This window comes from Akebia trifoliata, chromosome 4, assembly GCF_017979445.1.
Source record: "Akebia trifoliata isolate Shusen 1 chromosome 4, ASM1797944v1, whole genome shotgun sequence".
Classification (NCBI taxonomy): Eukaryota; Viridiplantae; Streptophyta; class Magnoliopsida; order Ranunculales; family Lardizabalaceae; genus Akebia; species Akebia trifoliata.
This window is the reverse complement of record NC_141378.1, coordinates 9,614,266-9,640,700: the sequence shown is the minus strand read 5'-3', so window position 1 is coordinate 9,640,700 and position 26,435 is coordinate 9,614,266. Positions and strand designations below refer to the sequence as shown.

Sequence of the window (26,435 nt, the reverse complement as noted above, 5' to 3'; positions counted from 1 at the left end):
AATCTGAGTGTGACTCTTTAAATACAAGTCAAACATGATTTCCGATCAGGACTAAGCTACAAATTTTTAAAGAGTTAGATTTCAAATCTTACTAAGGGTCTAGAGCTCCATATTGGCATCCACAAACACGATCCGATACCACGAGTTTGTAGAAAAAGAAATTCTAAGTTTTTTTGAAAAAATAATTCAGAAAAACATTAATTAATTTTCACCTATTTTTAATTTTAAGTTTTTGAAGTTCAATATCTATCCATTTTCATTTTTAAATCAATCCCTCTTTCTTGGATTTTTTAAAAACTCAAAATTCATTTTCTTCAGCATCAAGTTAGTCATATATTTATTAAGATTTTTAATTAAAGTAAATTACATGAAATGTTTTAGGAATTTTAATTAAAGAACAATTATGAATATTTTTTATGGGCATTTTAGTGAAGAGAAAATTAATCATTAAATTTCCAAATGTTTAGTAGATGTTTGTTATTTTTTTAATCTAAGTAAAATTCTTTATTAGTATGTCATATTTTAATTTTTTGAATTCTCCATAATTGCATTGTTTTTTAAGATTATATAAATATATATAATTTAATAAATAGAAATCGGTCCAACTGAATGGAACCCCGGTCGGATCCGGTCCGATAAATTAAGCAAAATTTTGGTTGGATCATGGTTCGGTTTTTAAAACATTAGGACAAAATCCACATATCGGGCACGGTTGCTCTGTTTTCTCGTCAGTCAACCCCTCTTTGTTCCGGGTCTTTCTGCTTCGTTGAGAAAGCATGACTAGCTCCTCCGCCTCCACTCGCAAGGTTCTCTCTCTAACTCTTCAGATCTCTATCTCTTCTGCACTAATTTTCTGATTCTCTAATTCACAATTTACATCTGTTGCTCAATTGTTTTTATATATAATTTTTCTTTATTTCTTGTCGAATCTGTTCTTGTTTAGGCTCTGAGCAAGATCGCTTGCAATCGACTACAGAAAGAGCTAGTAGAATGGCAAGTTAATCCTCCATTCGGATTCAAACTCAAAGTCACAGATAATCTTCAAAGGTTAGATTTTTTTTTCTTTCTTTAAAGGAGTCGACTTCGTTTTCTTCGATTTTTCTATTTAGGATTCAAAGCTGCTGATGTTCTCGATTTATTTTATTTTATTTTTGTTTTAAAAGGTGGATTATTGAAGTCAATGGAGCTTCGGGAACTCTTTACGCCAACGAATCTTATCAGCTTCAAGTCGATTTCCCAGAACATTACCCCATGGAAGCACCACAGGTTTTCAATCAAACTATAACGTTCTTTTAAAGCTCGATTTTTTTTTTTTTTTGGGTAAATTAGGTTTTCCAAATTTGAATTTGTGCTTGTTGGACAGGTTATTTTTGTACCTCCAGCACCTCTTCATCCTCATATTTATAGCAACGGCCATATATGTTTAGGTAAAAAGGAAAATCTTTTTTTCCCCATTTAAGTATGATCTATTTTTAGTTCTTATAATGCGTGTTACAGAGATATCTGCCTTGTCAGATTTGTTTAATTAGTTTTTTGTGGCTGTGCTTCTAGTGATGATAAAATGAATTTGCTCCTTTAAAAGTGGTTATCCTCAATTTTACTCTTTTTTCTAGCCTGCCCTGTTCATTGCTGCCTTAGTTTTGATTTCAATTTGTTTATATGTTTCTTCAAAATGGCTTTGGGTAGGAAGTGTCTTGAGGTTTGGGTATCTTCATTTTGGATTTAAAGTTGTATATGGTGTAAATTGGGTATACATAAGGATGGAGAGATCGAGGAAGATGGTGTTGCCCATGGGATTAGAGATCGATAGTTAAATTGGAGCTGTGCTTTTAGAGTGCTATGTGACAGACACATACTAATTGAAGCAAAAGGGAAAATTTTAAGATGGTAGTAAGACTAGCTATGCTTTATGGAGTTGAAATGTTAGGCAATCAAGAATCATGTTAATAAATTGAGCATAGCGTAGATGAAAATGGATGTGTGAAAAGACTAGGAAATATAAAATTAGAAATGAACACATCTGTGAAAACGTGGGAGTAGCTCCAATAGGTGATAAACTGAGAAAAAGTCTTGTGTGATGGTTTGGACATATTCAATGAAGGCTGAATATAGCTCTTGTTAGAAGACTTATTCAAGTTGAAGGTCCTAAAAGAGCAGGAGGAAGACCGAACGAACATGGATGGAGACAATGAAGAGCATATATGAACTCATTCTCAATAATAGAGTGGAATGGAAGAACTGTAAGTATATTTTTTGTTCTTGGTGTTGCTCACACACCCTCCACATTTTTGGTATTTGGGTTTTGAAACAACTCTTGGCTAATATCTAGTTAAAGTCAATCCTAATGAATCCTACACCAAGTAATATAGGATAACTTAAGAGTTTTAATTGAAGAAACTTCCTTGATGGGTAGGGAAATATAATAGGAAGGAAACTCTTGGCCCTCTCCCTCCATTTATAAATATATGCACTATCTAATGATCAAGAACTGATCAAAAAGTATTTGACAAGTGAAAAAGGTGACAAATTTATCAGCGTGAAAACTGTTTGATATCGTGGTAAGGACTATTTTGAGGTGGAAGGAATTAAGTTAGACCTTAACCTGAAACATTTTTGGAACATGGGTCAAGATGAGAGGTTCATGCAATCAATATCTATATATTGTGTTCTTTCTCAGTTATTCCACACTGAAATGTATATGAGGATACCTTCATTGGTAGAGAAAATAAGTTTGATATCTGAAAAGACCAATGAGTTGGGTGGAAAAAGGGAGAAAGCTCTCCTTTCTTGGTTCTCTTGTTACAGATGAACTGTGGCATTCTTCCCTGGGAAGATGGGAGATTTTTTTAATATTTCAATCATGTTAATAAAAGATCTAAGGACAGTTTTGCGGCTGATTTAGTTGTAATAAATTATCCAACTGTTCATCCCTGTTGGTTCAAAAGGATAGAGTTTAGTGTATTTGACTGCAGAAATTTTGTGAATGTGCCAAAACCTCATAATACATGTTGATAATTGTTGGATCCATGTGGCTAATCTTTCTGGAACTCATCCAGTTTGACAATGATAGAGTTTGCTTGAAATCATTCAAAGAGGTTGTCAGATGGTTTCTATACATTTTAGGGCGGCGTTTGTTTCGGTGCAAATAGTTCAGGTAAAATTAAGCTTGTTTAGGCCTGAACTGAAGGTAATCAATGTTGCATCTTGTTCCTCGTGATGTTGGTTGATTTGATACATTTTTATTCTGCATACACTCTTACGTCTATAATTACCATGTTATTTCAACAATCATGAAGTAACTCCCCCAGCTGTCTTGATATACAATTAGTGTGACACACATGAATTTTACCAAGGAAAAAATCTGCCATGTCAATCAGAGAGCAGGTTTTGTTTCTTTTTTAATTGATGATGGGAAGACCAATCAAATAAAAGGGGAAAAGAAAAAGCTGAACCCCTAAAGGCCCATTCTCATGGAATGGTTAATGAATAATTTTGGACTTAAGAAGTGCTACTTAGCTAAGTGGTAAGACTTTTGGAGGTTGTTCCTAGGTCCTAGGTTCAGACCCCTTGAAACCATACTTCTTATCCTAACTATTAACTATTAACAATTAAAAATATTCTTGTACTAACAAAGCATTTACCTATAAAAAATAAAAAGTTAATAATTTTGGACTTATAGCTATTTGGAAGGTATTGTTCTATGAGTCCAGTATTCTGTGCGCATTTCTATGGCTAAGTGTTTGCCCTATACAATTTAACGCAATCTAGAAAATCACGGTAAAAGTTAAGTTTTGAGGTATGTTGGTCCACGTTAATAACAATCCTTGCATATACATGTCATTTTTGAGGTTGTACAAGAATCCAAGATATTGTAAAAGTAACCCACCATATGTACAGTTCCAAACTTGCAAAGTTACTAGACTCTACCCATGTGGGACTGATCACAGCGAAGTTGGAGTCGAGATCTCTACTAAGGTGCCCTATTTGATTATTAGTATAGAGATCACTTGAGATTTTAGAAAAACCTATTCAATTATTACTATTAAATATTACAATAGTTTCATATATTAAATTCTGTACTGCTCTTGCTTCAGCTACCCAATTAGTATTGGTTGTTACTAGTTGCTTTGCTTGATTATTTGAAACTCAAATCATCAACTTGAGACTTATTTTCCACTCAAAGAAACCATGTATATTGTTCTTTCTAATATTAAAGCAGTTAAACTTAGCCAACGACATTTAAAAACATTTATTCAAGCTTCCAGATAATCTCTCTCCACAAACTGATGCTTCATTTGCTCGTTTCTTCTGATCTACCAGATATTTTGTATGATTCGTGGTCCCCAGCCATGACTGTTAGTTCTGTCTGTATCAGCATTCTCTCCATGCTTTCAAGCTCAACTGTGAAGGTATAAATCCATTCCCAGTAACTTCTCGGGTTTTTTCTTTGCTCTGTTTTCTCAAATCAAACTTACAAATCAATTTGTTTCGAGAGCTGCTATTGGCACCCCAACTTTTATTTATTACACCCTAATTTTTAAAAAAAGTCAATGACTAAGAATAAGTAAAAGTTGGGGTGCCAATAGAAACTCTGTTTTTATTTTGGGTTTAGTCTTCTATTTGTTAGATTTAGGATTTTATATGAGCCTAATCCTAGTTGTAAACAACTGCTGAAGTTGTTTGGAAGGGTTATAATGCTGAGGTAATAACTTGAACCAAACTTCCATAATATTTAATTGGGATGTAACAAGTAAAAGTTAGGGTGCCAATAGCAGTTTAGTTTATTTTATTTTATTTTAAAGATGGGTTTTAAATTGTATAACTTTGTATGTGCAGCAACGCCCTCCAGATAACGATCGCTACGTGAAGAACTGTAAGAATGGTAAATCTCCCAAAGAGACAAGATGGTGGTTCCATGATGACAAAGTGTAATTTTTTTTATTAAAAAAAATAAAAAAAAAGCCAAAACAACTTTCTTTGAATTGGTCTGTGAAAGAAAGATTTCTGGCCCTTTTGTGAGGGGATAAAAAGAAGGCATTCCAATGCACACTGCGAAGTTTAGTTCGGAGCAAGTGTTGACGGGCTTCTGTAAATTTGCATTCCTGGACAGTGTTATTTGTAAAGTAAGGATTAATTTGTGTTTTAGCAAATATACAATGGACCAAACAGGTTAGTTGTTTATGGTAATAAATTACTTTATGCACCTCACTCAAAGTAGAGCTCCTCTTATTTATTCTTGTTTCTAATGCTAGCTGATTAAGATCACTTTTCTCTCTCTCTCTCACACACACTTGGGAATATAAATTGTTCTTCACAGTACCATAGTAACAAAAACCTCCATTTTTTTTTTTTTTTAAGTCTCCTGCAAAACATGTTTTGTACCTTTAATGATTAAAACAATGAAAAAACTTAACTTAAAAAAAATGCATTTTTTATGTCTTAAACATTTTTTTTTTTTTTTAATGTTTTAAAGACGTTTTTTCAAATAAATAAAAAAAATAACCACCACATTTTTTTTTTGTAGGCCTATGGTTGATTTCTACAACGTTGTTTGTTATTTAGTTCATAAATGTTGTTTAGTGTGAGATTTTATGATAATGCCTTGATATTATGGTTTTTAAATTTTTTCAATTGTGAGTTATTCTGCTCAAAAAGATATATTGATGGTTATACTTGTTTTCATATTGATGTGTAAAAATATGTTATCATGCATATATATTGAATTAATTCTTTTTTTTTTTTTTGTTAAAAAAATATATTGAAAACTTAGAATAAATGTGTAATTATAACGTCTAGGGTCGGATTCTGTAGACAAACTTCCAGACGAAGTGTTTTATCCTATATGGGCTAAAAGTTTCTCAATGACCTGATTTTGTGAGGATGATCTTTATAGTGAGGAAATCATCCTCACAAAAAATCAGCTCATTCTGAAATTTCTAACCCTAGTTTTTAACTTGAAGAGTCTTAGACCGTGAATTTTTTATCCATTAGTTTGTAACCACTTTTTATGGTGTAGAGATCATCCTCACAAAAAATCAACCTATTCCAAAAAAATTTAACCATATAAAACAAAATTTTGTCTAGAACATTGCCTACAATTTTTTTTTAATGTACAGAACACTGTCCATATATATATATATATATATATATATATACATATATATATGCGGGGCGTTCAAGGGCCAACTTTTTGGCAAAACATTTTTCAAAACATGAGTTAGAGGTTTTGGAATGGGCCGATTTTTGGTGAGGATGATCTCTACGGTGAGGAGATCATCATCACCAAAAATCAGCTCATTCCAAAACTTCTAACCCCATCAAAAACAGTTTACAAAAAATGGACGGTCCACAATTTTTCAGCTTGTAAACATGGGTTAGAAGTTTTGGAATGGTCTGATTTTTTGTGAGGATGATCTACTCACTGTAGAGATCATCCTCACCAAAAATCAGCCCATTCCAAAATCTCTAACTCATGTTTTGAAAAATGTTTTGCCAAAAAATTTGCCAAAAAGTTGGCCCTTGATCGCTACCCTATATATATATATATATTATATATATATATATATATATATTATTTATTTATTTTTTTTTTCTAACCATTTTTTCCGAAGTTTTTCCTTGCCGTTGTAAACCCAAATTCCAACTTAGTGACTATGCAAAGTACTGATGCCATTGTGTGTGTGTGTGGTGCAAGTTGTTTATATTTTTTTGGTTGATTCTCATATTTGGCATTATCACTAAAGTTGTGTATTAGAGATTAGATGTCAGGATAGTACTTGTTTTTCACAGAAGAGAGAACATAACATTATGAACTCCTTTTTGAGGATACCGTGTGCTTCAAAGAATACAATACTCTTGTTGTAATTGGTAAATTCTAATCCTGAATTAAGTCTTAGGAGTTGAGTTATTCTACAGTCGGAACCTTCTATGATCTTTTTTTTAAGAGAGCTGCTATTGATGCACCAACTTTTACTAATGCCTCACCAATTCCTATGTAAATCACTAAAGATTTGCACACATTTGATGTGGCGTTAGTAAAAATTGATGCGGCAATAGTAACTCTCTTTTTAAACCTTTGAGTTTGTATTCCCCAGTAATTTGAAGTAGCTTTAACTAGATTGATCTTTATAAGGTGTTTGCTTGTCGTATGGATGCTTTATTTATCCTTCTCAGCTTACATTCTCTATTGCGGAGTAATTCTCTTCCAGGACAGACAAGTAGTGTTATATTGGCTTGGAATAAGGTGTGAAAGATGTATAATTTAGGTTTTAATGGAATTTTCTTAGGATTTTCACCTTGAATATTTTTAAAATTGGATTGTTATCGGCCTTCGTTGTATATGTCCAAATCATTTCAATTGACTTTCTCGTAATTTAACGGTAAAAGAAAGTGATTACATGTAATATACTAAAGGATCAGGATCGGCTGACTCGGTGTTTCTTCATGAATCATCCTTCTAGGTCCGTAAAAAAAATCAAAACTTTAAAACAATTAAAAGGTTTAATTCTACTCATTTACGAATCATGCAGATGTTTAGATTTTTAATTGCTCTAAAATATGTTGACCACAAAAATAAAAAAAAGTACAAGATTCTTTAACCACCAATCTCAGGTCTAGAATTTACTAAAAATTGTCCCAAGAGTTCTCCCCTTGAAATCTTAATCTTAAAAAGCAGAACTTAATTAAGTGGTTTATATTTATAATATATGGGAGTGGTAAAATCTATTTTCAGAGGATAATATTAAAAAAGGCCCTGGTCCATAGAAGATCATAGGCCAACACCGCTCGATCTTACTCATCGAGATTTTCCAATTGGAACAATCACAAACCTTGGATTAACTTAAGAATTACACTAGATGGTTTTTCTCAAAGTTTCTCAAAATGTACCCCAATTGGTAAAAGAAAAAAAGATATGAATCTTTTAATTTGGAAAAAATGCTTAAGTGACTTGAGAAAAATTGATAGTTCTCTACTCACGATGTTATTTCGACTCACACTTCAAAATTTTTTTGAGTCGTGATAAATTGACACACTAACACATATGTAGTCTGTACAGGGTTGATGTGACAAGTGCATAGAGTCATAGATCTTTTTATTCAGAATACACGAGGAAAAAGATCTACGATTCTGTACGCTTGCCACATCAACTATATCATCACCGCATATGTTTCAACACATCAATTTATCATTAGTCAATTTTTTTTTTTAAAGTGGGGTGTGTTTTGTTTTGAGAACATGTGGAGGTAGGTAACAAGTGTGGGCCTTAACCCTAATTTAAATTGTTTTAGTTGGGTGCGCTTTGAGAAATGTGGAGGCAGCAAGTGTACGCCTTAATTTTAAGGATGGTTAAGAAATAAACTCCTAGGCTTCCTAGGGTCGACAATGGGTCAAGTATGGGTCAGATGAAATTATTTTCATATCCGTATCCAACTCTATATCTAATTATCCATATTTATTTTTTTATCCATTTAAGTTAAAGATATCTGTATCCGATTTATACCCGAATTTCAAGTGGATACAAGAATAAGTCGGGTAGGATGAGTTCGTCAAGCAGATATTATCCAATAAAAGAATAATCCTTGAACTTGGTCTTCTCTAAAAGACTAATAAAAGTGACGTAAATACCCTCATCGTAAGAATACACCCTAGGATGTACAGAATGACCTAAGTAAGCACTCCCAATTCTGAGAAAAAAGAAAGCCTAGGCAACCTAGGTGTCTCTATCTCCACACCTTTATCATTAAACCTACGCCACTAAAGCGAGCACCTGTCCTTTAAAATAATAAATAAAAAAGGGAGAAAGAATCAATGATATTGTCAGATATATATTTTATATTTCCAATTTACAACATTACTTTAGTCAACAAAACCACTATATTTCCCTGTTATACCCTAAATGTCCTGGAAATAAAATTAACTGTACTTGTACTATCATTTCCCTTAAACAATTATTCCACTTAAAATTAAGACGATCACTCTCCTGCCCAGATAACATCTGGAGAATTCTATTTCAAATTGAAGAAAAGTTTATGATGTTAGCACTTCCACGTACTGACACGTGGAATACTTTTTTTTTTTTTTTGGGTGTGTGGACCCACTGGAATATTTGATCCCCTCTTAATATTCACTTATGGGCCTGTTCATGAAGTTTACATGAAAACAATCAAGTCAAATGGGAGATGATCAATCACCAATCAGGTTGATTTTTTGTGTGGGCCTGGGGAAAAACATTGGAATGGTTCATTCAGTGGGCCCAGTTCTAATTAACATGATCAACAACTCATACAAGTATCTGTGATGAAATCTTCAGGTTACCTCAGTACTCTCAGATTGTTCACAGAACACAGAAACACTTTAATCTAAAGGTAGGCCCCACAAGATCCTAATTAAAGAACAGAAATACTGCAACAAGAGAGGGACAACTGGACAGGCAGGAAGGAACAAAGATGGCAATCATTACTAAAGCATCCAACCAATCAGATCAAATTATCCCAATCAAAACGCTTAGGTGTACTATGATAAAGATATTCTTTATCAAAAAAAAGTGATAAAGCATTCTAAAATGAAAAGTCTTAAGGGTCTAACCCTAGCTCAAGCTAAAGTAACCTTGTGGATTTGAGGGGCCATCATATTTAATAATGATTTCTAGAAATTAATTTAAGGGAAATGTTCAACACCCTACGCTTTACCTTATATTTTATCCAACATGTTTTATCCTACATGGATTAAAATTTTTGAAATAGACTGATTTTTGATGAGGATGATTTCTACGGTTAGAAGATTCTTTTCACCAAAAAATGACTCTATTCCAAAATTTCTAATCCCATTTTTACTAGTTGAAAATTCGTGGACCGTCCATTTTTTGTTAACTATTTTTTATGGGGTTAGTTTTGGAATGAGTTAATTTTTGGTGAGGATGATCTCCTCACCATAAAGATCATCCTCACCAAAAATCAGCCTATTCCAAAACTTCTAACCCATGTAGGACAAAACACGTAGGGTAAAGCGTAAGGTAAAGTGTAGGGTGCAAACAGGACCCTTAATTTAAATAGTGAAAATATTTAAATTTTATGGTTAGAAATTGTCAATCCTTTTAATTTTTTAGGTCTAGGTATAGTCACAAAATTTGCCAATTTTTAATACGAATTCAAATAAAAGAAAAAAAAAATCATTCAGAATAAGGTCTTTAAAAAAATCGATGATTAATCAATTGTTCAAAAATAATTGATGATGAGTTAAGAATTTTTCTTATATATATATATATATATTTTAATTATCAAAAATTATTTTCAACAAATCAACTTTTTTTTTCTATCTTTCTCTCCGTCAATTTTTTTAGGCTCATTGTCTTCCCATTTTGTTTTCGAATTTAATTAAATTGACTCTAAGTAAATAATTGTTGAATCCAAACTTGGTTATATAGGTCTAGGTTAAACAAATCTCACTTGATTTTTTATGAATGTCTTTATCATAAAGATATCGTAGAAAAACAGACCTTGGATGAAAACACTACAAGTAAATGTAACTTTACCCTTAATAACTAAAGAGAGCTTCTATTGTCAGATTAACTTTTGCTAACGCCACTCTAAGATATGTGCTAATTTTTTGGCGATTTACATATAAATTGAGGTTACATTAGCAAAAGTTGATGTGGCAATAGAATCTCTCATAACAAAAACTTGACTTTGGACAAAGTAAAATTAAGGAATAGGCCAACTGCAATGTTGTCAATTTACCATAAAAACATTGTTTTAACTATTAAAATTATTTTATATCTAAGAAAATTTCATATTTTTAACCACATCATTCAAACATACTACTGAGATTAAATGATATATTTAGGAATTACCAAGAATATAAATTGTAATAAATGCCATGTAGTTCAGTTGGTAAAGTCATTTAGGTGATGATACTAGATATCTGAGTTCAAATCCTGCCAACATCGAGTTACAGAACCCATTAAAAACATGCCTACCAATTAAAAAATATATAAATGATAGGAATTAAGAAAAATATATTGGTCTCTAAGAGATCTGAAATCTCTGTTTATCCCACCAACAAAAATCCCAAATCCAATGGGTTGAAGTATTCAATATTGTGCAACTAAAATCCCAAATCCAATGGGTTGAAGTATTCAATATTGTGCAACTGTTTCATAAGGTGGTCTAAATTCCATCAAGGTAAGTGTGGTCAGAGGGGGGGGGGGGGGAATTGGGGAACTGCTATTGGCACCCCAAATTTTACTTATTACACCCTAATTTCTTAAATTATTTATCATACCCCAATTTTAATTCAAATTATATTCTTAACATTACAAAATATTATAGTTGAAACAATTTCAATAGTTGTTTTAGAATTATGATAAGCTCATGTAAAATCCTAAACTCCAAGAATAGAAATCTAGTATAAGAGAGAGAGAGAGAGAGAGAGAGAGAGATTCTATTGGTACCCCAACCTTTACTTATTCTCATTTATTCAATTAGTTTCTTTATTTTGAATTGGGATGTAATAAGTAAAAGTTGGGTGCCAATAGCAGCTCAAAAAAAAAATTCTATATCAATATTTTTGAGAAAGATGTCTTTATTATATCTTCTCTACTAGGCCACCACCCCTCTCAATCTCTCTTTGCTCTTTTGATAGATTGTAATCTTATTGTCTTCACCACTGATCCATGTATCATTACGAAACAAAAGTGGGAAAAGGTAGATATTCCAATTTAGGTTCTTGTACAGACACCACAAGGAGACAATCTTAAAACTGAGTGTGTGAAAAAGATAGCGCACTTTTCTCTACTTTTTACAGATGAAACCTATTTAACATACTGATGAAACCCATTTCTCTATGATGCAACAGGAAGGCAAAGATTCCAGAACTCATTGAGTTGGGTTGCCAAGAACTTTAAAAAATGAAGGGTTTGATTGCTTCTTGTGTTTCATCTCTCCTTCTCTCTCTCTGTCAGGAAAGGTGAGGGGACCATCTTTTTTCTGCCATTTTTGGTTTTACTTAGCTTTGCTTCTTTGGAGGGCTATGCAGAGATCTGTTTCTATGTGTGTTTGAGAGTTTAAAACTTCTTAAAAGTGAAACAAGTTTAAGAGAAGAGATAGTGTGTGAATAACTTGATGTAGTTGTGCATTGCCTTGATGGTTTTTATCAACTGAGGTGTGTCAGTAGTTATAAATTGCTATTTTATTTGCTACAAAGAAACCAAATTTGTGGGGTTTTTTTTTTTAACATGGGTAGCTTTGTTTCAAGAATCCATGTCTTGGGTTTGATTTAATTTCTATGTTAGTATGATGGTTTATATCAACTAAGGTATGTCAATAGTCACAAATTGCTATTTTATTTGCTATAAACAAAGGAAATATGTGGGTTTTTAAACATGGGTAGCTTTGTTTCAAAAATTCATGTCTTGGGTTTGAATTAATTTCTATGTTTGTTTGATAGTTTTTATCAACTACGGTAAGTCAGTAGTCATATTGCTATTTTATTTGCTTCAAACGAAGGAAATATGTGGGTTTTTTTAACATGTTTAGCTTTGTTTCAAGAATTCATATCTTGAGTTTTATTTAATTTCTATGTTTGTTTGAGTGTTTAGAACTTCTTAGTGAAACTAGTTTGAGGAAATAGTGTGTATGGATGTCTGGGTGTAGTTGTTTTACATTACTTCTTATAATTTATGTCACTCATCATATACTGGTATTTGATTTGCTAAAAAAGTGGGAAAAAATTTGGTGGGTTTGTTGAACATGGGTAGCTTTCTTTCAAGTGTGTATATGGTGCGTTTGATTTGATTCCTAATGGGTTTTTAACAGATGGGTCTCTCTTTTTTTCAGTTCTTCTGGTGGGTTTTTTGAGTGGGTGAGTGTTATTCTAAGTTTTACAAATGGTCTTCCTCTAAACTATTTTCTCTTTCTTTGCTTAAGCAGATCATCTAGCTTTAATGGTAATTATTCCTTGTGCTATGCATCTCAGATGCTAACCTTTTTCTTGATTTCAGTTGTTTTGGGAGTAAATTAGCTTAGATTTCTTAGATGATTCTAATCCTGATCACCCAATAGCCCATGCTTGTAATTTTAGTAATTTCAACTCTTATCTTATTTCATAACTTGATCTTAACATTGATCATTCCCAATTATATTCATTTGAAATTTGATTTCTTGCAGGTTTGAACAAGTTATAGATCTATTCTTCCAAAAAATAAAAACCTTAAAAAAGAATAAGTTATAGGTCTCTCTATTAAATCTCACCTTAATAGGAAACCTTTTGTTTCTTTGAAATTAGAGGGTTTTTTTTTTCCTTCCCCCTACAAACAAGTAATAGTAATTTCTCTAGAAACTAACGGCGCCCCTCCACGAACTCTAATGACGCCCGAATTGCTCCCATAGAAAACCAATTAGCTACTTCTCCGTGCTCGTGAAGCACAAAAAGCTTTTCACAAGGCTGGCTCTGGTACCACTTGTAGAAACGACGAGAACTCGTCGACACTTACAACTTCTTTCCTAGTTCTCTTGATCAAACTACCACTCTTCCCACCAAGATCTCAATACAATTACACATTGAAGAGCACATCTGATTCCAATGGTTTCTGAAGACTTGTCCATGGACCCCAACCAAAATGTTGTACGTCAATTTGTTATGTCAAACACGGTTACGAACCAAACCAATTTCGAAGATCATGACTACACTGGTTTCCAATCTGATGGAAGACATAGGAACCCGTTCACTCAATCACTAAGTGTACCGCCTAATATTCAATCACTCGGGCATCAAATATCTAGATCAATAGAACACCATCAAGTTCTAGCCGAATCCGAGGATACCCAAACCTGTAGTGGCAGACATTTAATGAATCTTCTTGAAGCGGCAAAAGAAGCAGATCAACAAGGCCAAAGACTATCCCTAACTCTCGGTTCTCACCTTCCATCTCACGTACTAGTCCCGACACTCCAATACAGGCAAAGATCCTTTCAACCGGATCTTCTAGGCACCAATGCCTCGTCTTCAACTTCACAGAACCAAACTTGTTCCACTTCATATGAACCCGAATCTTTTGCTTCTGTTGTCGGGAATTCTAGATATCTAAAGCCAGCTCAATCTCTTCTTGATGAAGTTGTTAGTGTTGGCGGCAAGGCTATTGATTTGGGTTCTGATAAATTTTTTGGACGGTTAACTCGTAATGGAAGACGTGGTGGAGCTCTTGGACTTTCCCCAGAACTTCAAGCGGAGTTGTACGGTAACAAGTTCTCATCTGGGGTGAAAGACGAACTTCATGTTAGAATGACAGAGCTCATTGTGTTACTAGATGAGGTTGGTGTAACAAACTATTCAAATTTTTTGTTTCGAACTCAATGAAATTCAATTAAATTCCTCTCAATGTTTAGGTTGAGAGCAGATATGAACAATACTACCATCAAATGGAAGACGTGGTATCGTCATTTGAGGTGATAGCGGGCTTGGGGGCAGCCAAGTCTTATACTGCTCTGGCACTCCAGGCCATGTCAAGACATTTTTGCAACTTAAGAGACGCCATAATCACTCAAATATATATAGCTAAGAGACAATTTTCTAAAGATTTACCAAGGATCCGTAGTGGTCTTTCCCAACTTAGTCTCTTTGATCAAGAGTCGAGACATTCTCGAGTGAATCTTCAACAACTCGGGATGATCCAAAACCAACGTCAAACATGGAGACCAACACGAGGGCTACCGGAGAATTCGGTGGAGATTCTTCGTGCTTGGCTCTTCGAACACTTCCTTCATCCGTAAGCGCTTTTACATTGCAATTTGACTTCATGTTTTTGTACTTTTTAATCTTTCTTTGTGATGAGTTTCTTTCAGATATCCCAATGACTCTGAGAAGCTAACATTAGCATCACAGACAGGCCTGACCAAGAACCAAGTAATTTTTGAACACCTTCTCTTTTTCTTGGAAATTTGGTTGATTTTGGTAACTATGGTGACTCTTGATGATTGTTTCAGGTTTCAAATTGGTTCATAAATGCTCGAGTACGACTTTGGAAGCCTATGATTGAAGAGATGTATAAAGATGAGTTCGAAGAGTCTTGTATGGATTCAAGTCCATCCGAAAGCATTTCTATGACAAGTAAGAGTGTCTCAGATCTTGCAGGAAAGTAACAAAGAGCGGAGAATTGAAAATGAGAGCAATAAGTCTTATCGAGAACTTAGATGCCATGTTTCTTAATGTAAATGCAAAAGGATACCACTTTTCATGAAGAATGTATGACATAATTTATTTTTTCTTTCAAGTAATTAATCCAAGCAAGTCAATCCCTTAATCATCAGATTTATCATCTCTATGGGACTGGTCTCGATGTGCAAGATCTGATTGGTTTTTCCTCTCAATCAGGACACTTGGGAAAAAAACAGTTAGTTATCCCTGTAGTAACTTTTATATCACTCCTTGTTAGTGTCGTATATCTATTAATGCATTTCCCCATAATAATAATATACGTAAGCAAGGTATGTCTGGGTGTCGAAGGTGCTAACATACTATGAATAGTAACCCGCTCATCTGATTGTCGAGTAAGTTGCAACCCTTGGTTTTAAATCTCATCTGAGACTGCCAGGACCCAGCTGAGTCATCTCAAGCCTACCAGGCAAGATAGTCAATATGAATCATCCATCATATTTACTCGTGCAATATTTTTGAAAATACTGATCAAGTAAATGAAAGGTCAGACGAGTCAATTAGGTTTTATGTACAAGTAATTAATTTTCTTTAGAAATCAAAGCGTTGTTGTTCTCCATTAAAAGTAAGAATCTTTTTACTACTAATCAAGGGCAACAATGGTGTACGAGCCTAGGTTGATAGATTGAATAGTAGTCAAGTCTTCCCTCTGGAAGTCGCAACCAAGTAATGAACGTGGGATTAATGGAAAATATTACTAAACTATGAACATTTTTTTTTTTTTCAATTTAATTAAATAAAACGAATTTACTTTCTAATTTAAATTTTAAATTCTAAAAGAAATGCTTTGTTGTTGGGTCTGGACACAGTGACTTGTGAAAAAATAAATGATCCGGACCGTACAAACATAAAACCCAATGGTCACCATTTATCCTCGGGACAAGTATCAAGGATGTGTATCATGGGAATACATAAATCCCAAACATTGGATTTTGATCATTTATTTGTTTACGAGTCCCTCAATCCTGATAATTTGTTGGTTTAGCACCAAGAGAGTAACTGTTGACTGGGTAGGTTAACAAAACAGATTCAAACGAGGACTAAATTGATACATGGATCAGATTAGAACACTAACGAAATTTGATGGACTTAGCATTCAAAATATATAATGCTTTGAAGGCACTTGATGCTCTTGCACCCACACCAGAACCATATCCTGGACAATAGCATAATTCATATTTTCTCATCATCACCAACGATGATATAGATTCATAGAACGGTTGTGATTACACAGTCAAATTTGTTTCGCAGGAACCTATCATGGACGTTTGGAATCACCCAAGCCTGTAGCGTGTAAACTTCCCTTGCTCCATGACAGACTACAGCCATATTGGGGATACAGCGAAAGAGCGATATGGCTCCTGAGAATCACGGTAAGGTTTGGCACACAGATTTAAAACATATCAAGGCTTCTAACAACGGTTCGGATTCAGGCAGTACTAGAATTACGCAACCTCTGTGGAACTAATTCAAACAGAATCAGTAATTTATTAAAACAAGCATGGTGAATCAACAGATTTTTTATTTATTTATTTTTTTTTTTTAAACCCCGCAAATTCAATATGTACTACTTTTCCAGTTGTCTAGGCAGAATTTGGATCTGAAAACAGGACAAATCAAGGCAGCAAGCCATGATTGAGGCAAAACGAGTGAATGAAGAAGAGTACCTGTGGTTATACATTCTTGAGACTCGAAGCCAAGGCACTGATCAAACAGCCTTAGACCAACTTCAAGAGTACTGTTCATCCCCAACAATTTCCAAGTGAAGATAATATACAGAAACAAGAATCTGAGTACAAGCCATACTTCTAATTTTTTAACCGAAAAATAATATGTAACTGTGCCATTAATTCTCAGCGAGTATTTGCAATTGCTGAATTTTATGGCATGGGTGACACCAATACAACTCATCTAGTTACACTACAAAGCTTTGATCACAAAGGAAGCACTAGGGGTAAGTGAAAAGGAGTCGCAACATCAGAATTTTTTTTTTTCCAAAGGTTCTATTTAGCTGTACAGATACATCATATAATACAGTGCTCTACAGTGACCTGCCGACAAAACCCCTGGAAGTGCCTGAGGAGGAAATATTAAATTAAATTTCTGGATAAAATAGAACTAGGAATAGGACTGCAACTTGGATGGGCCAAACCCGAACCTGATCTTGGGTCTGGTTTGGGCACAATTAGGTAGGGTTCGGGCTTGGGTTTCGGAAAAAAAGTCTGACCAAATGAAATCAGGTTGGATTCGGGCATCATAGACATCGGATTGCCCGAACCTCAGCTTAATATGGTTATAATTTAAAAATAATTTTAAATATCTTTGTTTCTTTCTCATTCACAATACACATTTCGAACTTCAGTAAATCATCTTCTTCTTTAGGACAAATAATTGTAAATTTTATATTTTTTTACATAACACTTATCTTATTATAAGCTATTATTATTACTAAATTATCTAGTATTAATGAGGAATGAGTCAACCAAACCAACCCACGACTTGGGTTTGGCTTGGGTAGAGAATAAATATGCCCGAGATCGGTTGGGTATGGGCACAGGTTGGTGTTTGTCAAGTGTGGGTTGGGTACAGGTTGATCCCCAACCCGCACGAGTTGCAGCCCTAACTAGGAATCATCACATAGCGGTGAAAAGCAAGATAGACAACAGTATATTTTGTCCAAATGAACTCCAAACAAAGAGTTCGATTGACTTACCACAACAAGTGTTTGAAAAATAGCAATCCTGTGCAAAAGAGAGAGTTCACCTGAACAGAAGAAAGATCCCACTGATTAGTCCAAGAAGATTGAGGATTTTATTTACGTATGTTCATGTTGGATAACGTTGAATTCCACTAACCTTTTATACAAAACCTTCACATCTTCGCCTAATAAAGGGCTTTCCCAGAATACATCGTCGCAGTCCTTCATTTCGACTGTCTCCATTTCAAAAGGTTGGTGACCACAGAACTCACTCCACTCGAACCACATCTTCGAAATTAACTCCTTTCTGAAGCAAGTATTGTGGTCTTCCTCCTCAGGGGAATCAGCAGCAACCAACCTGTAAGTGTAGACTTTTCTCACTTGTCCCGGTCGGAATGCACGACCAATAGCTTGGCGAGTGACAGACGGGTTCAGATGAACATCCAAAATCAAGACACGAGATGCTCCCACAAGAGAGATTCCCTCGCCACATGCCTTGATTGAACCAAAGAAGACCTTAGCATCAGATGAGTTGTTGAAACGGTCCATAGACCATTCCCTGTGCTCAGCACTCGAATCGCCAGAAATGACAAAAAATTCCCTATTAGGAGTCCAACCCTTGGTTTTAACTACCAACTTTTCCATAAATTTCAATGGGAGGAGATAATGACTGAAAACCAATAGCTTCTCACCAGAAGATTCACACAGACCCAACATATTGAGAAAAAACTTGGCCTTCACCCCATCTTTGACATCCATTTTGCTTAACAAGTCGTCTATTTTATCTTCTTCAACATTACAACCTTTATCTTTTTTAGATGCATTTTCCGAGAATTCCCTCAACTGAGGATGCACATAAATGGCACTACCAACAGAACTTCTCTTGAACTTCTCCAATTTCTTTAACTTTTCCATCAATTGTTTCTGCTTGGCACTAAGATTGAGAAGAACCGTGCAGTCAACAAGTCCGGGAAGTTCATCCAAGAAATCTCCTTTATAATAGTGAAGAACCTTGCTTGTCATCTCACGGAGGTCTTTTATGACCGTAACCTTCCTTTTGAAATCTTCATCATTCTGTAACGTCTCTTCAACTAAATCATAGAATATTGAATCCGCATTAGTTTTTAGTTGTTTCCTCACACCTGAAATCTGTACTCTGCTCATGACACGCTTGACAACACCTCGGGAAGTCTCCAACTTCAGAAACTTCGGACGCACAAGATTCAAAATATTGAAGACTTCTTTAACGTGATTCTGAAATAGGGTTCCCGACAGTACTACTTTGCGAGGTGTCTGGACCTTGGCAAGGGAGACTAGTACGTCTGTATTCTCATTCCGAGGAGTGTGGCCTTCATCCAGAATAAGAATGGTGGGAACCTTCAGTAGTAAGTCATGACAAGCAGCCGCAATCTTGTTACTTGCACTATTACAAACAATGCTAGAAAACTGCTTATACCCCAAAAATAGGATGCCTTTGTGTTCCACCCATTGTTTCAAAACCTCCAATTGTAGAGACCTTTTTTCTGCCTTTGAAGTATAGAAGTCGTACAAAGGAATGTCTTCAACTTGCCATCTTTCAAACTCTTTCTTCCACGTGTTTAGGATTCCTTTTGGCAGAACAACTAGTGGTCTTGCATTGGGATATTTAGCGAGAAAACTTTGCATAAAACTTATAATCATGAATGTCTTTCCGGATCCTGGAGCATGGGCAAGGATGCAACCACCCGGTTTATCAGATATTAAGTTTCTTAGCAAGAAATTGAAGCCCTCGAGTTGATGGGGCTTCATTTGCTTCATATGCCTTGGATGCAAGGCTATTTCAGCCACAGCTATATCATGTTCGGAGACATTAAGTCCAGAAAACTGATCTGCTTCAGTTTGGTATCTATCATTGGCACTCCGAGATTCAGACATGTAAGTTCTTGTGGTCTTCGATCCCTGGATTGAAGGAGAAATAAGCCTCAAGGTATTAGAATGCCCATTCTGAAGCTTATTGAAAGACACTATAAGGTGGTAAAAGACACTATAAGGTGGCATGTGCAGACACACATATATCAAACGGGCTTATTTGTAATTAAAATTATTGATTAAAGGGATTTTTGTAATTTTGAAAACTCATCAACCCAAGTTGCAATTTTCTTGGTTTTTTACTAAAATGACCCTGATTATATTAAGTTAAAATGTTAAGGTGGGGACATTTTTGGAATCCTAATTTTGGTGTCGAACAACTTCTACTCTCCCTTCTCTCATAATAATAATAAAGATGTTACCAAAATCTTACAATGCATTAGTTGATTGTTTGAGTCAACTCTGAACTAATAGGTTGTTCAAAACATGATATTGGGTAGTGGATCAGGTAAACAGATTGTATTACAATGTGATCATTTAGTAACAAATTCTTAAAACACAGAAAACTGAAGTCCAATTTACATGGAGGACCAGAATGAAACTAATAAGTATATTTATACCTTTGCACACACAAAAATCACTATTCAGACATATTAGCCAAGTTATTGGCCAATCATTGTATATCATGAAAAAAAAGCAAGATTCTGATATCTAAAAACTGGGGTCTATTTGTAAGATTGTTATTTTTCCAGAAGTTGGAAGATATCTGCAAAGCTTCGAGAGGAACATCATGAATCAGACAAATCTCCATCAGAAAAAAAATGGATGCCATGGCCTTGTTCTCACCACATGACTTCTTGGTGTTTGACCGACCATAAGAGACGCCTAGGATGTAATGGCATTATCTTATTATGAATATGTGGGATTAAGGTTTCTACTGTTAAGATTATTCAAACAAATAAATACTTGTATACTTAACTAACTTATTGAAGTAAACTGAGGCCTTTTTAAAAGATAAATAGGTCACTAGATATACTTAGTTAGATCCATTGATGCAGGATACAGATGAAAGTGCATCTTTTCTCTCTTTAATAAAGAAGGGTTTGATAATAAAATTTCATCGAAATGGAGGATAAGAAGACCAACCAAAAATACAACAAAAGACCAAACGAGATAAAATTACTTAGCAATATTATAAACCCAACGACCTGGAACATCCTCATAAAAGACACCCTTAAACTCCTTAATGATTTTACACCAGTAAAAGAGAAGACCCAAAATTGAAATGATGATATTCTGGATTGATTGTTCCTGATTCTCGAAGATACAGGAGTTTCTTTTCTTCCAACTACCCTAACAAATGGCTAAGTGAATAACATACCCCCCTTTAATAAAATTTTCAACAGAAGCACCATATTGCACATACCCCTTACTTATCACAAATATAAACAACAAAGCCTTAACAAATAGATTTGGGGTTGGCACTGATCACAAATATAAAAAATAAAAAATAAATAAAAAATTTGCATACACCCTCTGTTACCTGGATGTCATAACAGAATTATGGGTATTCCAAGGTATTAAATTTCTTGACCCCTGAATCTCGGGGTAAAGAGGAGATAATCAGACAGCTATGTAACTACTTTATCAATGACAACTTTACTGTTAAAACATCTTTCCCATTTGTTTATATTTGCAATCTTTTAAATATTATTTTTAAAAGTAAAATATTTTAGGGTTCTACGTAGTACCAAATAGATCCGACAGTCAGATTATTTGGGATACAAATGCTATATAAGACATAAACAAGACATTTTGAAACAAGTGTACTAAGATCAAAACCAATCATAAAAAACAAAAAATAATATGTAGCTTCCAGCCACATATTGCAACAGATATTTCATTACATCAATGCAGATCCATACCTTTACCCACTGGAAGTCAAATATATTTTCGATGCTCCTTTCAATAACTCCACAGACCCTACAAACATATCCCAGATCATCCTTGAGAACAAAAGAATGATCGCATTCTTCTCCTTCTTGTACTCCTCCATTGTGTCCAACAGCTGAATTCTCTGCACCAGCATCCTGAAGGAAGCAGAATAACATTGGCAAACTGATCATCTCATGACAAGACTTAGAATGCTTTAATATAAGATTCATTTAAAAGATACTGCCATACAATATAACTCTACTACCTAGAGAAATATTACTACATACAACAATACCATGGGAGCATTCTTGGGTAAGAAGAACTACTTTTTTGAATGACACCTTACAGATACAATATATGGTTCTCTATTGAGAAAGAAAAGAGAACTTTGATGAATAAATGAAAAAAGAAAGACCCGATAGAGTTGTCTACAACTGCAATGATAACTGAATGAAAATACCTTCGAACATTCTAATGCAAATGACATTTCCCGCCAAATGTCATCGAGACCATCATCATCTCTTTCTCTTTCGTGACTGCTTTTCTCGTTCATTAGGTCCTCTTGCACACCAACGTATACACCTTTTTCTTTTATTATTGGTGTTTTTTCAGCATCGGGACTTTTCTGTTCTTCTTTTGACACTTTCCCCTCCCTACCATTTCTGCCCTGGATTGCATCCTTCATTTTCACAATAAGATCAAATTGTAACAGGGCTTTTTTAAGTCAGGCATATTCAAAAAAGAATAGAATAACATTTTTGTTTGGTAAACGAGAAACAGGTGCAAACTCTTTTATCTCAAAAATAGAGATAAATAAAAAATCATTGTGATCAATTTTTGGATATGGGAGGCAAACAGAATCCTCAATGAATTACAATAGAAAATCCTAGAAGTTCAAAAGGTTGAATAACCAATTCATCATATCACCCTTTCAAATAAATGCATGCAAAATAACTTGAAAAAAAAATAAAAAAATACTCCCATCTAAATATAAAATCTTCAAAGATAATCTCCCTGAATTCTTCATAAAGCTTGCACCAAAAGAAAAAAGAGAACTAAAATGGATATCAACCCTTAACCTACCACAAAGGGAGGGATGTGTCTTGCCATCTGCACTAGGCAAGCATGTGTTGAGGTTAACATGGATAATATGTATATCATAGCACTTTCTCGGTGATAAATCTTTCCAAGATGAGAAATGATATTTTGAATCAAATTAACATGTAATACACTCAATAAGGGGAATCTACATACAAGACCCAATGCCCACACAGCTGAGCATGCTTAATCAAAAGGGTTTTTTTCTCCCAAAAACAATTTCGATACTCCCCAACTAATCTTGCACTTTTTGAAATGTGACAGAGCCAAGCGTGTTTATTCTTAGATATGCAACTTATGAATTACTAATGCACAAAAAACTTACTTTGAGATCCCTAATTGGGTTTGGGTTTTCAACAACTGCTTTCTTCAAGACAACCTCCTGATACTTATATGATGCCTTCTGATTTGGTTCAAAAACAGTACTCTGGACCATATTAGCATTCCTTTGCTTATTATTTCGATGGTTGTTATAAGGAACTCCAGGAAAATATGTGGTGGTATCAGTAATAAGAGCTTTTCCTCTATCCGACCCTGGGTTATAAAGGCTTTGTATCTGAGGTCTTGGCGAGGTTTCTAATTTAGAAACCTCAAGGTTATAATTGGAAGCATGCCCGGTCCCAATTTGATCTCCACCGTCTTCTTCGTCTGAATCAAGAATAACAACTGACAAGTTGTTATGCTTCTGAAGATCACTATGTGCATTAGGCTTTTTCTCAAGACTTATGGAGACATAACTATCAGGTACACGTCGAATATTTTGACCACCACGATCATGCATGTCTTCGGGAGATAATTTGCAAAGTGGATTTGAGGTTCCTACCGCAGGAGCATCGATTACTACACAATCATCATCCAAATCTACAATACCTTGAGACGCCAAATCACGAGCGTCTAACCCACCTCTAGAAGACTGAGGTGAAAAGATTAGGGGGGAACTAGAAAGTGATGGATACATTGCAAATAAAGGATTCAGCATTTGTAACTTCCGAGCACGTAGTTCTTCAATATCTTTGGTTACACTCCCATATATACCGCGATCAAGTTCTTCCTTCAGATTGGGTATAGAAAATGGATCAGAATAATCTATGATATGTTGAGGAGCTTTTCCCCTCTTGTATTTGGATTCAGCGTGTGATCTCGTAACACTACTAGGGATGCTACCAATATCTTTTCCTCCATTCGATATTTTCATCCTTTTATGCCGTTTGGAATACAACTCTGTTTGTCAAACAAACAAAAAAATCATGTACACACCATATCAGCAAGAGCAACGCCAAACTTGTGCTTAGAAAACTAAAAACACATCCCCGAAAATTAAAAAATGCAGAGTTAAAGTAATCCTTGCTTTCAGAAAAAAAGATCCATGAACCCAAAACAACATTCAAGCTTAACAAAAAAGCAAAGCAAAAAAAAAAGGAGCATATATGCATTACAGTAACGTAAGAAGGATGATTCATTTACAAGAAAAAAGAATGTCTATACCAACCATAGTTCTTTCATTTCATAACGATGCCTTCTACTAAAATCTATGGGCAGGTATTGGTCATTTTTTTTACTTTGTTCATTTCAACCATTGTTCTTCCTTTGTTCATTTGAGGAATTACTTTGGATATTTTATTAAAATGGTTAACTTTGTCAACAAAAGAATTTACTAGCCCGGGCATGTCCACTCAAAATAGGAACCTCCTTCAGTTTGTAAAGGCATTTGGTCACTCAGGTGAATGTTTTCAATTCTTTCTTCAAACATATTACTTATACAATATGCAATTTCTATATTCTTCCTAAATTCCCCCAATTTTGTGGCGCTCATGAGACAATCGAATTTTCTACCTAACTTTAACGATTTTATGCATTTCCTGCCATTAAGACTTCTTCAACTGATGTTGTCACCAACATAGAATCAAAACCCACCTCACCATTTCTAGATATGACCCATACAACTAGGGAGCCAGCAATGGAAACCAATTATAAGCACGGTTTAATGTTCGGAACCATCTCATTAGGTCAAGACATTTTGATGTCAGCCAAGAGCCCAAGACTAGAACGAAACATTGAAAGTTTTCAAAATGCTTGTGGAATGCCTCATTGAGACAGTTTATTTCTCTCCTGATCGAAACATTACATCAAACAAGATTTCAAACCATGCTTGCATGCAAGGTTTAAAATCTCGTCTTGATGCAGTATTTCTGGTCAAGAGAAGAAAAAAAATGTCTTGACCGAAACATTCAATGTTTCATTCTGGTCTCAGCTGAAACCAGAATGTTTAAGGATAAAACATGCTGAAACGGTACAAAACTTTAAACCAAGCTTGCTTACAAGACCTACAGATGATTAGTCAAAAAATTGAATAATTGCCACCTTTGTGAATCAGGAACTCTAAGAGATCCAAACAATAGGCGATCAATGTACCCTTGACTCGAACCCAAATCAACATAGAAGAGTATACCCATATTGGGAATCAAAAAGAATCTTGCTACAGTGACTCGAAGTAGCACTCGAGTTTGCAGAGAACCATCGATTGTCCTAGAGTGTTCGACACTTGCATCACGAGGAAAATAAACTGTGATTTTCACACAAACGAGTGCTATTTTGAGTGTTATTTCAAGTAACTTTAGACGTTTTTCAATCAAAAAAATCCATAGATGGGTTTTGTAGAAAACGTAACTTATAAACAAACCAAAGTAAAACAACTCGAGATCAAATTTAATCGGAAATTGCTTAAAATTAAAGTTTGCTAACAAGAAGAAAATATACCAAAAGAAAATCAAGAACTAAAGCATTTTGAAATAAATTCATGCATTTGTACCAGTGGGGCGGAAATGCTCTAACTTCATGACGAAAGGTCTTGTCTTCGAAGTTTGATTGAACTTCCGAGATCACTGGAACCAAAACGAACCCTAGTTGATAATTCTGCCCATTATAGAAAAACTGATAAATTAAAGCTCCGGAACATAATCAATCTTCGTAACATGCATTGCTGAGAAAAAATCGCGAAAATAAATGGAAAATAACTTAAGATTAAACCCTAGAAACTTTGGAAATTAACGTAAATGAAAGAAAAACCTTAATTTTGAGAACTGTTGTTTCAGACTCCGGCGTTTGAGAGAAGTTTTGGGGTAAGAGCTTTACTTGGTGTCTGGTGAGTGACATGTATATTTGGCACATTTACAGCTGTGGGATCTCTATGCGGTGGTCCCAAATTAAAATTTGGAAAATTACTTAAAAGGACTCTGATGTAGGTTTTTTTTTTTTTAAATAGTCCTTCAGTTTTTTACGATGTCTTAATGGTCCATTTAATAAAGTGAAACCTTTTCTTACAGGACTATGTTTGAGAGAAGAGAAGGGAAGAGAAAATAAATGAGTTTCTCTCCATTTCTCTTGTTTGGATTGTTAAGTTGAGAGATAAAAAAAAAAATTTGAGAGAATAAAAGAGAAAAAAAAGTGAGTTTTCTTTCTCTCTAAAAGTTTATAGAAGATGAGAGAAACCTTTTTAAAATATTTTATAATTCCAACTTTACCCCCATAGATCTCTTTCTAAGGTATTTTAAAATTTTAAAGTAGTCCCAAATTCTCTCTTGTCAGTTCAAACATGGTGGAGAGAAATTACATTTCTCTTCTATTCTCTTTGTGAGTTTCTTTTATTTTC

At 34.5% G+C, this 26,435-nt stretch overlaps 3 protein-coding genes across 9 annotated transcripts; 2 read left to right on the top strand and 1 right to left on the bottom strand.

Annotated features, from left to right (window-relative positions):
* Window positions 1-688: 688 nt before the first annotated feature.
* LOC147403637 (putative ubiquitin-conjugating enzyme E2 18) lies at window positions 689-5,208 on the top strand. The gene is made up of 6 exons (XM_086439287.1): window positions 689-806; window positions 944-1,047; window positions 1,164-1,266; window positions 1,364-1,427; window positions 4,321-4,409; window positions 4,837-5,208. Exons 1-6 carry the CDS (start codon window positions 777-779, stop codon window positions 4,930-4,932), a joined length of 486 nt encoding a protein of 161 aa, XP_086295413.1. The 5' UTR covers window positions 689-776; the 3' UTR covers window positions 4,933-5,208.
* Window positions 5,209-13,481: 8,273 nt separating this feature from the next.
* Window positions 13,482-25,967, bottom strand: CHR34 (chromatin remodeling 34). 7 transcript variants are annotated; one of them, XR_015177543.1, is made up of 9 exons: window positions 25,853-25,967; window positions 25,596-25,699; window positions 23,112-24,007; window positions 22,149-22,367; window positions 21,679-21,843; window positions 18,063-19,843; window positions 17,921-17,970; window positions 16,875-16,945; window positions 13,482-16,671 (listed from the first exon to the last, which is right to left on the bottom strand). XR_015177543.1 is itself a non-coding variant. In XM_086439285.1 (8 exons), the coding sequence occupies exons 2-7, from the start codon at window positions 25,621-25,623 to the stop codon at window positions 17,967-17,969; spliced, it is 3,093 nt and encodes a 1,030-aa protein (XP_086295411.1). In that variant the 5' UTR covers window positions 25,624-25,699; window positions 25,853-25,967; the 3' UTR covers window positions 13,482-16,568; window positions 17,921-17,966. The 7 variants fall into 7 exon arrangements, 4 of the variants coding, with proteins under 4 accessions (XP_086295411.1, XP_086295410.1, XP_086295407.1 ...); XR_015177541.1 differs by having other exon boundaries at window positions 13,482-16,663; XR_015177542.1 differs by having other exon boundaries at window positions 13,482-16,568.
* LOC147403636 (BEL1-like homeodomain protein 11) lies at window positions 13,579-15,303 on the top strand. Its single transcript, XM_086439286.1, has 4 exons — window positions 13,579-14,307; window positions 14,382-14,761; window positions 14,838-14,898; window positions 14,979-15,303. Exons 1-4 carry the CDS (start codon window positions 13,579-13,581, stop codon window positions 15,132-15,134), a joined length of 1,326 nt encoding a protein of 441 aa, XP_086295412.1. The 3' UTR covers window positions 15,135-15,303.
* Window positions 25,968-26,435: the final 468 nt, after the last annotated feature.